Source organism: Dermacentor silvarum, chromosome 1 (genome assembly GCF_013339745.2).
Source record: "Dermacentor silvarum isolate Dsil-2018 chromosome 1, BIME_Dsil_1.4, whole genome shotgun sequence".
NCBI lineage: Eukaryota > Metazoa > Arthropoda > Arachnida > Ixodida > Ixodidae > Dermacentor > Dermacentor silvarum.
Genome location: NC_051154.1, coordinates 21393131 through 21408681, shown reverse-complemented (window position 1 = coordinate 21408681; position 15551 = coordinate 21393131). Strand labels below are relative to the sequence as shown.

Genomic DNA, 15551 nt, shown 5'->3' with positions numbered 1-15551 from the left:
CACGCTATACATGGTTTTAATTATCAATAACCAACTAGTCCAAGCCTCCACCATTGTAAAACATCATCATCAGCCTATATTCATCATCATCAAGGCCTCTCCCAATGACCCCCTTCTAAAGCAAGTAGATTCCAACTTGCACCTGCAAATTTCCTATTTTCATCACCCCACCTAATTTTCTGCGGTCCTCGACTGTACTTCCCTTCTCTTGGTATCCATTCTATAACTCTAAAGGTCCATCGGTTATCCATCCTACGCATTACATGGCCTGCCCAGCTCCATTTTTTTTCTCTTAATGTCAACTACAATATCGGCTATCCCCGTTTGCTCTCTGATCCACACCGATCTCTTCTTGTCTCTTAACTTTACGGCTAACATTTTTTGTTCCATCGCTCTTTGCGCGGTCCTTAACTTGTTCTCGAGCTTCTTTGTTACCCTCCAAGTTTCTGCCCCATATGTTAGCACCGGTAGAATGCAATGATTGTACACTTTTCTTTTCAACTAGAGTGGTAAGCTCCCAGTCAGGATTTGGCAATGCCTGCCGTATGCACACCAACCCATTATTATTCTGTAAATTTCCTTCTCATGATCAGGGTCCCCTGTGAGTAGTTGATCTAGATAAACGTACTATAGCACAGCGGACTGGCGATCATGAATTCTTTTTCTCTTGCCAGGCTACTGAACATTACGTTTGTCCTTCTGCGTATTAATATTTAACTTTACTCTTACATTTTCTCGGTTAAGGTTCTCAATCATTTGTTGCAATTCATCCCAAGTGTTGCTGAACAGGACGATGTCATCTGCAAACCGAAGGTTGTTGAGATATTCGCTGTTGATGCTCACTACAAAGTCTTCCCAGTCTAATAGCTTGAATACTTCTAAGCATGCAGTGAATAGCATTGAAGAGAGTGTTTCTCCTTGCCTGACCCCTTTATTTTCTACTTTTCTTGTGGAGAACCAAGGCAGCTGTGGAATCTTTGTAGACATTTCCCAGGATATTCATGTATGCATCCTGTACTCCTTATATACAATGCCTTCATGAATGCTGGTATCTCTACGCAATAAAATGCCTTTTCGCTATGAAAGATATATAGAGAGGTTGACTGTACTCTACAGATTTCTTAATTACCTCATTGATGACATGGACGTGATCCATTGTTGAATATCCCTTCCTGAAGCCAGCCTGTTCTCTAAGTTGATTGAAGTGTGGCCCTAATTATATTGAACAGTACTACTAACTAGGCAGTACTACTAGCAGAAAAAATGCTTTAATGAGTGAACAAACACACTGCACTGAACAAAACGCGTGTGCCTATTTTTCCGGCGGTGTGAGCCCCACCATCATAACCTATGTCCATGGGGTCTCGCATAGGTTAAAAAAGGTCGCCGGAAAAATAGGCACACGCGTTTTGTTCAGCGAGAGGGACAAGTTGTCGGCGCTATGCCGGAAGGTAAACAAGGAAGGCCCCAAAAAAGCAACCTGTGAGAAGCAACACAGAAAAGCTCACGTTGAGTGCGCATGTGCTGTTGTGTATAAGATCCCGCTCAAGTGCAAACGCTGCTACATTGGCCAAACAGGCCGATGTTTGAATGACCTGCTGAGGGAGCATGCGTATGCAATGAAAGGGTCTGTACCGAGCCATTTAGCCCAGCACTGCAAAGAATGTGGCTGCAAACCTCTTTGAAGATTTCACAATAATAGGTAGATATAAATATCAAACAGCACGCGAGATTTGGGAAGCGTTTTGTATTCAATCGCACGGAAACTCCTGCGTCAGCGTACCCTCTGTTTCTCTACATAGCTGCGAGATTAACAACTTGTTAAAAACATGATAACCTGCCATGACGACGCGCGTGATTAACTACTTGTTAAAAACATAACCTGCCTTGACGACACGCCTGATGTGATGATTTTATTCCCTTCCAGGCGCAGAAACCGTGTTTTTCTGGCCTTCTGCGCTGAACCTGTGCCTTGTATATATTGCTGTCACAGCAATAAACCAGTGGTTGTTAGTTCAGCGCCTTGTCTGTGTACTAACTTCGTCCCGTCCTAGCGCTGTTTGTTCCCTTACAACTTTAATGAGTGCCTCATGCTTTTTGCTAATTGCATAGTGCCCCTTGACTAAGTAAAAAACACTTGGCATCATCTGTGCCTGCATTATCAGACTACAACAGCATTCTCAGACCTCAATGAGAACACTTAAGCTCCTATTTAAAAACTTGAAAAATCGTGGGTGCCGAAAGGCAGTAGTCTCAAGTGAAACTGATTCTATCATGAAAAAACTCCAAATTATTCAATAAAGTGACTGTGAGACAAATTGTGCTGGCACTGAGGCTCACTCCCAATGCCAAATCGTCTTCTTTCTGCATTATGAAATTTATTGTCTGCAAATAATTCTAAAATTTGGCATTTTAGCGCAATTGCAAGCAATAAAGCCATTGAACAAAAACTCATTTAGAGTATCTCGCTATACTGCCTTAGGCTACAACCCTGGTTTGCCGTAATTTTAATAGGCAGTATCACACATTGTCAAAACCACAAATGCAATATGCAGTTGAGAAACCATTTAAAAATAGCAAATGTCCTCGACGAGTTGTTAGGGTACGGCCATGCTAGCGGCAAAAAAGTAGCCGCGCGTCAGCGCCCTGCCGCGAGGTCACCGTGGCAAGCGCGTCTCGCCGGGCGGCAGCGAGATAAGATCTCCCGCGCTCTCCGAACGCGCGAGCAACACCGTGAGCGCTCGTTGTTTCATGCGAGAGACGATCGTCGATTGAAAACCTGGCACGGACCAGCGGTGGTCTGGTTGTGATGGCTCCGTGACGTCATCCTCGTCGCTCTTGATTGGTTCTTCATCTCGCGGCACACGGCATTTGCCGCAGAAATGGGTCTCGAACCCATTTCGCGCGGCACACCGCAAAACCCCCGATTCCTGCCGCTTTTGCCGCGCGCGGCATGACGCGTTGCCGCGCGTTTTTGCCGCGTGTTTTTGCCGCGTGTTTTTGCCGCTAGCGTGGCCGTACCCTTATAGAGCACAAGTGGCGACTGCCAATTTGAAACTGCAATATTCCCTCAATGCAATAAACAGCTACATAAGTTTTGTTTCCTTTCAAACCAAGCCCCAACCTTTATGCCAAATTACCTCTTTATGTTGGTGCACAGGAGATGGTGTCAAGGAGCAGAGGCCCGACACCGATGACACTGGACTGGATGGGGTGGGTGACTTGAGCAATGAGGTTAATAGTGATGTAGAGATGGCAGGTGGTGTTGGAGGGGTAGAGGGTGTCGCATGTGGTAGAGGGGACACCACTTTCCGCTGGGGCGTGCATGGCCTCTCCACCTCTGGTGTGCCCTGGGATGGTGGACTTGGAGGATCCTCCACCTAAACAAGCCAACAAAATGTGAATGCATTCATCCAATGGAACTTCCAACACAAATGGGCCCAACAAAGCACAAGATTGAATACGTAGGCAACGAAGGTCAAAGGCTACATGTTGAGAGCATGAAATGCTACTATGTGCAAAAAGTCCTTTGCATGACAGGCACACTGGCGCCCTTCAAGGCAACAGCTGCCTGCTTTGTTTAGATCAGGGGTCTCCTAACTACGACCCGCAGGCCGGATCCAGGCCACAGCTGGTGGTAGTCTGCCGAATGACGGCCGGCCCACAGGCGGATAGTTTTCTCCCACAAAGCCTCCGCTGTGCCTCCGCTGGAGAGCGGGGTTTGTCCACTGAACATTGCACTATTGCGCTTAATTCTTCCCGGGAGCCCGCTTAACGCAAGCTCCCGGAAAGATAGTAGATCACAACACGACGTCATTTCATCGAGTGACGCTCTGAATGGCCGGTCCCAGTCACCACGTCAGAAGACACACCGGATCTTTCTTGACTTCACTGAAGTGCAGTGGGCACAGAGTTTTCGCCAGCTTTTCGCCCGCAAAACTACAGCATGTAAATGGCGGTATATACATAGCATAAAGCACCTTTCATCAGTCCACAGCATGCAAGGTACGCTATCCAGCAAGGACATCTTTGAACAATCAGAAAAGATTGTGTCCACTTACATGTTTCGGTGGGGCAAACTAAAATCTGCCACAACTGATGGGGAAAAAACATGTCCGGAGCGAAAAAGGACTTGTAGAGCAAATAATAAAAGCTCCAGAATTGAGCGGATTTTCAAAGCCAATGTTTTTGCACTGCACGATTAATGAGCAGGTCCTCTGTGAGAAATGCACGGGCATGTCCTGTGTTCTGAAACCTGATGTTTCAGTAGCTAATGTTATGGGTCGCACGAGCTCAGTCATCGCCAGTTCCGTAAAGTTCTGAAAGTGACGAAATCTGATGTAGACGTAACTTATCACACAGCAGTTCAATGGCTGGGCTGCATAAAAGTATCGTCTAGTTTCTTTAACCTAGGAATAAATGAAGAGTTCCTTGCAGAGAGGAATTGCCCCGAGACACTACTGTGCAGTTATGAGTGGCTCTGGAATTGGCCTTTTGCGGCGATAACAGACCGCATGAATTAGCTCAATGTGAAGCTACAAGGAGAGCCACCCTTCATTCATTTAAATGGTCACACAAGGCACATTTTCACACACTTTACAATGTATGTGCACCAGCGTCAGCATGCTGTAGTTTCCATACGGGCTGGTTTGTTTCTGCATTGCACTACTTTCTACCTAATATGGAATTAAACACACGAGAATGTATGTGATGTACGCTGCAACTAGGCACCATGGACTTTTAGGATTAATATTGTACTGAGTCAAACATAATATATATGAGGTGTGTTCAAAAAGAAACCGAACTTTTGAAATAGCGCGCAAACCGGCAGAGGGAGCGCACTGCGGCTACTGAGCACATGTAGCGGCAGGTTTAGACAACAAACTGCCATTTGCCGCATTTTGCTTTGACCGTTAGTTCGCGAGCTACAGCCACTGAAGTGAGCACATGAACAAGCTGTTCTTTTGATTGGTGCCAAAGTGACAATGAAGGAATTGGAAGAACAGCGTGTGTGTGTGAAGTTCTGCTACAAACTTAGGAAAACTTTCATAGATATTTCAGTTGCTTAGCCAAGCATACGAGGAGGACTGTATGAGTCGCACGCAGTGCTATGATTGGTTCAAGCGTTTTGAAGAAGGAAGAATGTCAGTCGGTGACGATCCCAAGCCTGGACGACCTTCCACATCCACAGATGATGACCACGTCGAGAGTGTTCGAACTGTGATTTGTGGAAATCGTCGTTTGGCTGTTAAAGAAGTCGCTGACAAAGTGGGTATCAGCGTAGGATCATGTCATGAAATTTTGAGTGGCAAACTTGGGATGCATCGTGTCAGTACAAAATTCGTGCCGCGTTTGTTGACTGACGAACAGAAGCAGACCTGTGTTGAAATCAGCCAGGAACTGTTCGCCGCTGCCAATGACGATGAAAACATTCTTCAGAACATCATAACAGGCGATGAGACATGGGTTTACTGCTATGACGTTGAAACGAAAGTGCAGTGATCGCAGTGGGTGACCGAAGGTTCTCCTCGTCCAAAAAAAGCACACATGAGTCGGTGAAAAATGAAGGTGATGTTGGTTGTGTTTTTTGATTGCAAAGACATTGTCCATCAAGAATTCGTGCCACATAGTCAGACGGTAAACAACAAAGTTTATCAGGGAATCCTAGCAAGTTTGAGAGATTCTGTGCGCAGTAAGAGGCCTGAATTGTGGGAAAATCAGGCTTGGATGTTGCATCATGACAATGCCCCGGCTCACTATTCCCCAAGCTGAAAACCACCTTGAAAGGATGTCGTTTCCAAACCGTAGAGGAGACCCAGGACAAGGTGAAAAGAGACCTGCGCGCCATTCCAGAAAGTGCGTTCGAGGAGGCTTTCAAAAAATGGAGGAAAAGATGGGAAGAGTGCATTGCCAGTAGAGGGGACTACTTTGAAGGGGACAGCACTTAATATGTTGTACCATAAGCAGTAAAGGTGTTACAGCAAAAGTTCGGTTTCTTTTTGAACACACCTCATATTTCTATATAAATTTTATACCTAAATGATTCAGTAATATGTGCAAACTTATTGTTCTCATTTCCTTACATTATACAACAGTGCAGAAGTTTGATTTACTGCAACATTAATTCAGAGGAAATGCATGAGCCCATAAGAGAAGCAGCACAGTGGAACCAGTTCGTTGGCACTCACTCTATAGAAGCTTATGGGGTTGCCCACCCCTGTGGTAGTGCAAAATACATATATAATAATACCTCATCACATATTTCCATATCATTAAATCTTTTTACCTCGCTCTGTCTCACATCCCATCAACATCATCATCATCACACCTCGTGCCTTGCCTCAAAGAGGCTGTCGATACACAACCTGAAACAAACCTATGCCTCAATTTAGCTGTTAAAAAATCTTGAGACCTTCCTGAACTGCATTCAGGATAGCCTAGCCAGTAATTTATATACACCTTACATTGATGTTCACATTCATCAAGAATGTTGCATCGTAGTACTGTCCCACAATAATACAACCAAATGAAAAACAACAAAATGGCCTACTTAAAGCTGTTCCAATTACTAAAAATTGCAAAAACTGCACCGTATTCCCTACATGCTATGCACATGCTGGTAATATTCAGTTTCTTTCATATAGTGCTCTTTCTTCCGTTTTCGACACCATTCAAGGTGCATTTATTCATGCTACATAGAAAATCTGGCCAAAACACACAGAAAGTTCTAAAGTTTCTCAGGTGACTCGTTTAGGCGATTTATCCATCACTGTGGTGTGCTCAAATCGCACTTTGAACCACAGTGCTACTGCTTCCACTAGTCCAGTGTCAAGGTCTACCAGCATAGAAGCTACTGCTCACCTCAACGCTCAGTGGGGATCCAAGCATGCTGTCTGGCTCGCTATGCTCAGATTGTGAGCTGCTGCGCTGCACCTCTTGCAAATAACGGCTTGACATTTTCTTGGTTTTGGAGGATGGTCGTGCGGCTGCCCTCAGGGCCGCTTGCTGCAGCTCGCGCTCCTTGGCCCACTTTTGTAGCTCCTGTTCAGCAATCTCCTTTGCCCGTTGCTCGCTGACAGTTACAAGGCAGCAGGCATCAAGCAAGGCACAACAACAGCGAAAATTTGACACAGTTTGTGATCAATGCAACCTCTGGTCCGAATCCTTTCGATAGCAAGACCAAATAACAACACTGTTGCAAGAGCAAGAGCTCCAGAGGTACTCAATAAAACGGCCAATGAGGGCAACAGTGGCACCACTAAGGTCCATCAGTACAAGGGTACAAAGAAAAAAAAACTGAAGAAATAGTTAACCACCACAAAGAATAACATTCTCCTCCACCCTTCCACTTCTTTTTTACCAAGGCCAACTTACTGTCTACAATAACCTACAAACATCCCCAAGCAGCTCTAGCACTGGCAAGTGTTACTGTTATCCTGTGCTGTGAACACCTGTGATTGTGTGCCGCATGCTCCCTATTTCCTTCTATCTTTCTACGTCCCCGTCCCCCCCCTTGTAGGGTAGCAAATAAGTTCTTTTCTTGTTAATCTCCCCGCCTTTCCTTTCTTTCATTTCTCTTTCTCTATCAACTGTATAGACTCGTGAAAGGGCTGCTCCCCCAAATTGGGAGCCCAATATTTTGGAAAAAATTTTCCGATAGAGAAGCAATCACATTCGGTGCAATGCTGCCATGTGCTAGCATCGGCGAATTTTCGCCCGCTAGGTACTTCCGGGCGCTGCTACTAGATGGCGAGACCTGCGCGTTGATCTCTGGGTACATCCGTGTATCCTGGGTGTCCACAATTTTGACCAAAAGGTTCAGTCCCGTGCAAGGGCCGCACCTCGTAAAAATTGTGAATAAAAGTGCAGCCCTTACACGAGTCTATACAGTATCTACCTGGTCAAATTGAGGATGCAGAAAGGAAGTGTATAATATAACAATGAATTGAATTTTGGGGTTTTACATTACAAAACCACGATTTGATTATGAAGCATGCCGTAGCGGGGGACTCCAGATTATTTTTGACCACCTCTTTCACGTGCCCCAATGCATGGGACATATAACATTCATATCATATTTTCCTTTCTTACAGCTAAGTGAAAAAAATATAAATTCAAAGTAGGGGTCAACAGTCTATGTTATAAAACACTCTCAGACATTCAAATATAGAATTTGAAAAACCCGACACTGACAGCCAAAAAACGCAAAAATTTGTTTCATTACTCAGTGTGTTGACTGCTATTTAAAGGCGCGCAGACTTCGCTCTGTAGGGGTGCTATGAGGAGGCACTTTGCTCCATAGTCGCGCTATTCGCTCTACATACAAGCAGATATGATTATAAAGTTCATTATTAAATATTAACGCAACGGCTGTCAACGATTCGGTTGCCGTTATACATTGCTTCCATAGGTTGGTCCGTAAAGTAAACTATACCCAAATGAAAAATCGGAATATATTCGTGTCAATACGACAATTGTAAACGATTGCCAAAAATCATGCATAGTACGATATCACAAAAATTTGCAGGTATGCACTCTACAACACTGCTTTTATGTCCCGATCAATACACTCGAGGTACAATTGTTTGAAATCAGATAGGTTCAAAAAACCACTATCATAAACTATGGATATATTAGCTAGCAAATGTACTTTTGTGAAATTTATGGCAGCAAATCAATGCTGACCAAATGATAGAGCCACACAAATTTAATCTGCATTGCTGCTATTCGCCGCCAGGTCGAGCAGCATAGCCGCCTTGCTGACTATGGCAGCACCATGCTTAGTGTGGATTGCTTCTCACATAATGTGCTGGCCAGTAGTGCGTACAAGTGCAAGAATGGCGTGCATATCTCGTGCTGGCTATGTTTTGTGGTTGTAGCAGAGTCATAATTTGTCTCAATTTTTTGATAAACAAAACACTGTGCCTTGTGCTGCTCTCTCTGCACTACAATAAAGAAGGTGATTATCCACGGTGAGTGTGGCTTGTGCTAAGTTGCACCTTCCATTGGCCACAGACACTTTCAACATTGTAGCCATTTGGCGCTTCAAGCACATTATGGAAGGTATTTGACTCCAATTTCAAAGAAATTGAATTGCCACTGCTTTATGTTTTTCTGCGAATACTTAACAATTTCTTACCGCCTATACAAATAAAGTTTTGAAAGGATGATCCATCAGTCTAAGCTGATTTAGTATTTCCCTTTGTCACTTTAATTTTGATTTCCCCTCTATTACATTACAGATAAAAGGTGCAAGCTACATACACCACCAATAAAGGCCATGAAATGTATTATGAAATTTTCAAGTGAGAACATAAATATAAGGGTGTGCAAATATGAGTGTTTGAGAGCGATTTGAATACGAATTGAACAGTGCAAGAAAAGAATCAAATACAAATCGAGTAGTGCCAGAAGCAAATCAAATCGGATTAAATATCAGATAATTTTCTAATATTGTACAGCCTCTCGAGCATTATTATTAAATTGAAATTATGGGGTTTTACCTGACAAAACCACGATTTGATTACGAGGGACTCTGGATTAATACTGTGCACCCAATACATCGTACACGGGGGTTTTTGCATTTCACCCCCATTGAAATGTGGCCGCTACAGCCGGGATTCGATCCAGCGCCCTACGGTGTAGTAGCGCAACACCATAGCCATTATATAATGTCACCATGGCGGGTAGCATAAATATCAAACAATTTTCACATCCTAGTATTCACAGCAACAGGAACTACACGCTAAGTGCCTCGAGCGGCCAGTCGTGGGGCAATTCTGCGTGTATTCGCGGGCTTCTTTCACATTTGGAAACACATTTATGTAGCATGTATTGAGCAACAGAAAGCTGCATCGGGAGTTTTTCATGTTGCTCTACAACTTTCTCATTGACACTTTGTTAGATAATTAATTACAATCAATTAATAAAATCTCAGTAACGAAAAAATTACTGGCGGCTACACCACTGTACTGGAAACAATACGCACTAGGTTGGCTTCGCGTAACACCGTTCCGCTTTTTTTTAAATCGTGCTGCGTGATAGATGGGACACCCTGAATATATATATATATATGGACAACAATACCACATGACCAGCTTCCCACACTTCACACACACACACACACACTTTTCCCCACTTTGACACTCCTACAGCAAACACATTAAATAGAATCATTTTCTCTAGTACAAATGGTCACGGCAGATGGTGCCACTATTGTATACAGTATGTTGTAATTAACGATATACTGATTTATTGCAATGAGAGGTCACGGGTGCTGCATTTTTAAGTACAGTGGAACCTCGTTGATACGATTCTGTGTAATACGTTCGGGATGATACGTTTTTTTTTCTTTTTTTTTCTGTTTTCCAGCCAATGTAGGAGCAATGTATTTTCATGCAGTTGATACGATCGCGTTTTCACCTGAAATCGGATGATACGACTGCAAACTGATAGCTTTATATTCAAGTGTACTAGATTAAATTACATTCCATAGACCCACGAACAACGTGTTAAGGGCCGACGACACTAGCGGAAAGAAGCGCGCTGCATGCTGGCGGTGGCAAAACGCGCGCCACGAAAGCTGCCGCGAAGTAGCTTTATCACGCCGTGGGAGGGATCGGTCCTGGTCCGATTTAAATTGCCGCGCGGCCCAGCGGCAAACAAGCCGCAAGCGAAGCAGACTAATGAGAGCTGCCCCCTTCAGTGATGTACGCATGGGCACGGCCAGTCTGGAGGCGTGCGCTCGCTCTTTAAAGAAGGAAGGGAGTGCGCACCTCCAGACCGGCCGCAGTGCAGGAAACTGGTGTCATGTGAACCGGCCCGACCGCTATTTTCGCACTCGTAGTATCGTCTGGTCATGTCAAGAAGGAAGGGAGTGCGCGCCTCCAGACTGGCCGCGGCGCAGGAAACTGGTGTCATGCGAACCCGCCCAACCGCTATTTTCGCACTCATAGTATCGTCTGCTCACATCAGCTTTTGCTCGCGCTTGTTTTGGTTGGCTTTTCAGCCGAGATCTTCATGCGGCCATGTGGTTGAATGAAACGCCTGCCCTCATCAGCCAGTCGTATCGCTCGTTGTGTCATGCTGCTCTATGGTATTCCTTTGTTTCGGAATTCTTGGCCTCGTGGTGCCGTGACATCCGTAGCCGTGTCAAGGAACTTGTCATCTTTCAAAAGAACTTGTTTATGGACTTCGAAGAAAAGAACGTTCATAAAAACTAACGAGCTATTTTAAAGTTGCTCAATAAAAGTGTGTTGACTGAGATTCCTGCGAGGTTGTGATGCTGCTCAGCATAACACCGTGTCATGCAGAGCAGTATCACTCGAAGCCACAGGAAGCTTTGCTAGCGAGTTTATCGCCAAGTAAGCCTGTTTTTTTACGTTTTGGGGCTTGCTTTGGATGATACGATTTTTGGATGATATATTTTATTTTCTGGCTCCCACGAAGATCATATCAACGAGGTTCCACTGTAGTACCAAACAATGCCCACAGCTGAATTACATTTTATTGCCAGTGATCGTGTTTAGTTGTATATGTCTGGCTGCCTGAGAAAGGTACTGTGCCTAGTACATTATGCCCACTGTGGATGGGATGAAAGTTATGAATTTTTTTGCTCCAATTTCATGTTCAATTGTGTACATTGGTTGACGTAAAGTATTACAAAAACATTCGGATTTTCGAATTATCACTATTCAATTCGAGGACTTAATCGTATATAGAAACTATTTGATTTGAGGACTGAATCGTATAGGGCAATATAGATTTGATATTTGGAAGTTTTGAATATTCGCACACTTCTACCTAAATACAATCAAGTGCTACTCACTCCTGAATCTGTTTCAACAGCTCCTCTAGTCTGTCATCAATCTGTCCAGCTCTGAGAAGTTCAATGTCCCGACGACACCTCCTGAAAACAATAAATTACTGTTTCAACTTCACTTCTGCAATGCTTTTATAATTAGCCAAAAAATTAACATATCACTAAAAAATAAATACCAGATATTCATGCCCTTAATAACAATAGAACGACACAAGCTAACGTCAATACTCAGAATAGGCAGTAGTCAAGTTCTTCAAACATCACCACAATTCTCTGCCATAATGTTGCTATAGAACAGAGCAAAACAAACGCACAAGTCTTATCTTCTGGCTCTGTGTTTCAACGCAGAACTTTCTGCTAAATAAAGTGTGGGGTTTAACATCCCAAACCTACACAGTGGGCTAAGAAGAAAATTGTAGCGGTGAACTCTGGATTACTTTAACCCATATATTTAACGTGCACCTAAGCACACGAGCACTTCTCCAGTCAACAAAATGTAGAGCGAGAATTGAACCCACAACCTTATGCTCAGCAGCCGAACACCATAGCCACAGCCACCTTGGCAGGTCCTCTGAAATTTCACAGCTCCCTGTGATTCATTGTTTTTCATGAAATGCTTTTGTTGTACAGGTCATTTCACATGATGGTCACAGGTCTTACAGCCCCCAACAAGACACAGTTACTGTACCGAAAGCAAACGAATTGTGGAGCCTATTTGCAGGCAAAAAACAACATGGTAACACATCATTTTAAAGTAATGCATTACTTTCAACCTATGTTTCCGAGACCAACAGCACGCTCGGGTGACTGTTTCAACAATAAAGTTGAAAAGCTGTGCTTCTGATGAAGAGGATCAGACTTTCACAATCCCTTTGCATCCATTTTAAATGGAGTTGTAGAAAGGCCTAATGTGTCTTTGGTCATTCCATCTCAAGTGCACCAGGTGTTTTGGCAACCATCTCTGATAGCTTTGAAAAAAATCATTGCATTTCATCAAAGTGTGTATTGTACTACATCAAGAGTTCTTTTTCTGGGAAAGCACTTTTGATGCCGTGACGGCGCTTTGAACTTCGTGCACAGAAGTGAAACTACACTGAGCAGAATATTTTCTACTAATATATTTATCGTTTTTGCCCACTATTGCAACAACTTACTTTACGTAACGTAAGAATGCTAATCTTTCATGACTATTATAAATAAGCTTTATTGCCATTTTCATTGATTTGACCTACGAGAAAAAAATACAAAATGCTGCAAATCATACCTTTATTAGAATCAAATTTAACTGTTTCATGAGGAATAATACCATATTGTGGGCTTTTCAGGTGTGCATACTAGCTTGTTGTGACTAGTTTCACAAAACGAGATGCTATCATCACCATGTCATTCTGCTCTTAGATCTTATGGCGCTGCACATTCCTTGGGCAGAGGCCCCAGGTCCATGAATTCATCTTCTTCAAAAGACGTGTCTGCCTGGCTCTTCGTCGCCCGCCGTGCAGCTAGCATGACAACCTATTGGCTGCAAGATCGAGCAGTCGCCGTGTGGCTGACACTGGTCTAACCATAATAGTGTGGATGGCGCGTTGCACTGTCTGCAAACCGCTGCTTGTTTACATACATGTACACATCCTTTAAAGTCTCTTTTAGGGGCGAAGCTCCTTAGGGTGTGGGTCTGTCCCTCCTCTGTAGTAGGTAGTAGTAGTTGTCGTAGTAGTTGTCGTCGTAGTAGTAGGTAGCCACGTCTACTTTTATGAAAAAAAAATTCCGAAAGTTGTGTCCATAGCGCGGAATCGAACCAGGGAACCCTCGCTTCCAAACGCGCGGCGCTAACTACTACGCCACGAAGCGCACATGGGCACACGCACCACGATGACAATAAATACCCAACATTACCGAAAGACTGCGCGTTTCTAACGCGTTTGTGCTAGCGCGTTACGGCCCGTGTAAGAAGCTGGTGTAAGACGCTGTGGCCTCTCCGCCTTACCCCCGTATTCATAAATGCTGATGGCGTCGGCAAACGCGGTGCACGTTCCGGCATGTGTAAACGGCTGCGTAAGACGCTGTGGCCTCTCCACCTTACTAGAGAGTACTGCACGTTTCTAACGCGTTTGTGCTAGCGTCCCCTTAAGCGGGAGATGGTGCAATTATAATGAAGGGCGCTGTTATAAAATAGGAATGACGTCACATATGGCGCGTGTCATTGGTGGAAGTCAATCGTTCGATTTAGTGCGGCGAGACTGGGAGAATTACACGGAAGATTCACGGTTTACCTATGATTCCCTCCGGAGCTTCGCCCACTCATCATTATTCACCCCGTGGATATGCGGTGTTTTTTTCCATGGTTGTATGGGAGTCGTAAATAGTGGAATACATTTTTTGACAATGTCAAGACTCATTTGGCTTTGTGCTGTAGCCTTTGTGCTGCAATAAAATTAGTGACTGCATATATTGAGCGCACCATGTGTGATCGTCACACCTCCGTTCGTCACATTCATTTAACTTTTATTGCCACATTGTTATTTTAATACTTCACATAAAATATTTGGCATTGTTTTAAATATATAAAGTGGTCGCTGAAAGGCAGCGCTGTAGCGATTCCTTCTAGGAATGTGTTATTAATTCCGCAATCTTTGTGACCCCTGAAAACATGAGGAAGTTGACGCGAGATCAGTTGGCAGTAGGAAATAAAATCGTAAATGCTCATGATGCGGCACAATGCAATTGACATATAATTGCGGCGTATAATTGAGGCGCATAATTGCACGACTGTCACTTAGCAGTTATGCGACCATCCTTAACTGTTCCTGAGGTGCCCTTTTATGATGTGGATATCCCACTACACAGAAATAGTTTTGCCTCGCAAGTGAATTTTTTGCATTTTGGTACTTTAATTATCTGCTACAACAGGGAAGCTGAAATAGAGTATTACAAGAGCATTATGTATAATATTGCAGTCGCTAGGCACAGGACGTCGTAAAACTTAGTTGCCTGGTAGCTTATATAATGCACTTTTTAACAAGGTGGCGTTAGCATGACCGGCTAGTAGCAGCTATTCTTTTCACTAATAAAGAAAACAATGTAATTAGATTACCTCTTAAAATCACTGAAAACTATTTGCATTGTTCTCATGCACGTAACAATTCAAAAACATCTTGGTGCTATAATGTCCTTTTCCTGCTACCTCGAAAAAAAAATTTGTTTAAATGCGTGTGCAGCAACATGGCGATCCTACCACTGCCCAGTCACCATAGTGGTGTACTTTTGAACTAAACTTGGCAACTATTTTGTATTTGATAAGAAATTTGAAAAAAGTAAAATGTAGTTATGCATGCAAACAAGTGGTGAAGTAGAGTCACAAGAACTAGCTACTTCATTGTACAGGAATATAGGCATCTTCATAACCAGTGCGAGAATAGCAGAATGCCGAGTTGCACAACAGCAGCACCAACAGATTAGGCAGAACACAAGCCAAACGCGAACAAGCACCGTGACAGTACAGGAACAAAAACAGTATTCTGGGCTACATTCACATATAGTAGGAAGGTTCAGTATATTTCGTGGAAAAATTTCACATTGGAAGGCAATATGTTATTTGTTAATGGGCAATGTGTTAGTTATATTTTATGGTCTTTCCTGTCTGTATCTGTGTCCTTTCAGTCGGTGTTCCTTCATCGGCAATTCAGCACTCTTCTACCTTCAACATGTTATCACTTCACTACAGTCAGTGCGG

General features: G+C 43.6%; 1 protein-coding gene across 8 annotated transcripts in view; it reads right to left on the bottom strand.

Annotated features, from left to right (window-relative positions):
- LOC119457885 (bromodomain-containing protein 8) overlaps positions 1-15551 on the bottom strand; it is a 108798-nt gene that overhangs the window by 79831 nt on the left and 13416 nt on the right. For all 8 annotated transcript variants that reach the window (XM_049665356.1, XM_049665345.1, XM_049665350.1 and 5 more), the window contains 3 exons: positions 11828-11908; positions 6862-7072; positions 3141-3380 (listed from right to left, as the gene is read on the bottom strand). In XM_049665356.1, the coding sequence (XP_049521313.1) occupies positions 3141-3380; positions 6862-7072; positions 11828-11908 (532 nt within the window). The remainder of the gene's footprint in view (positions 1-3140; positions 3381-6861; positions 7073-11827; positions 11909-15551) is intronic.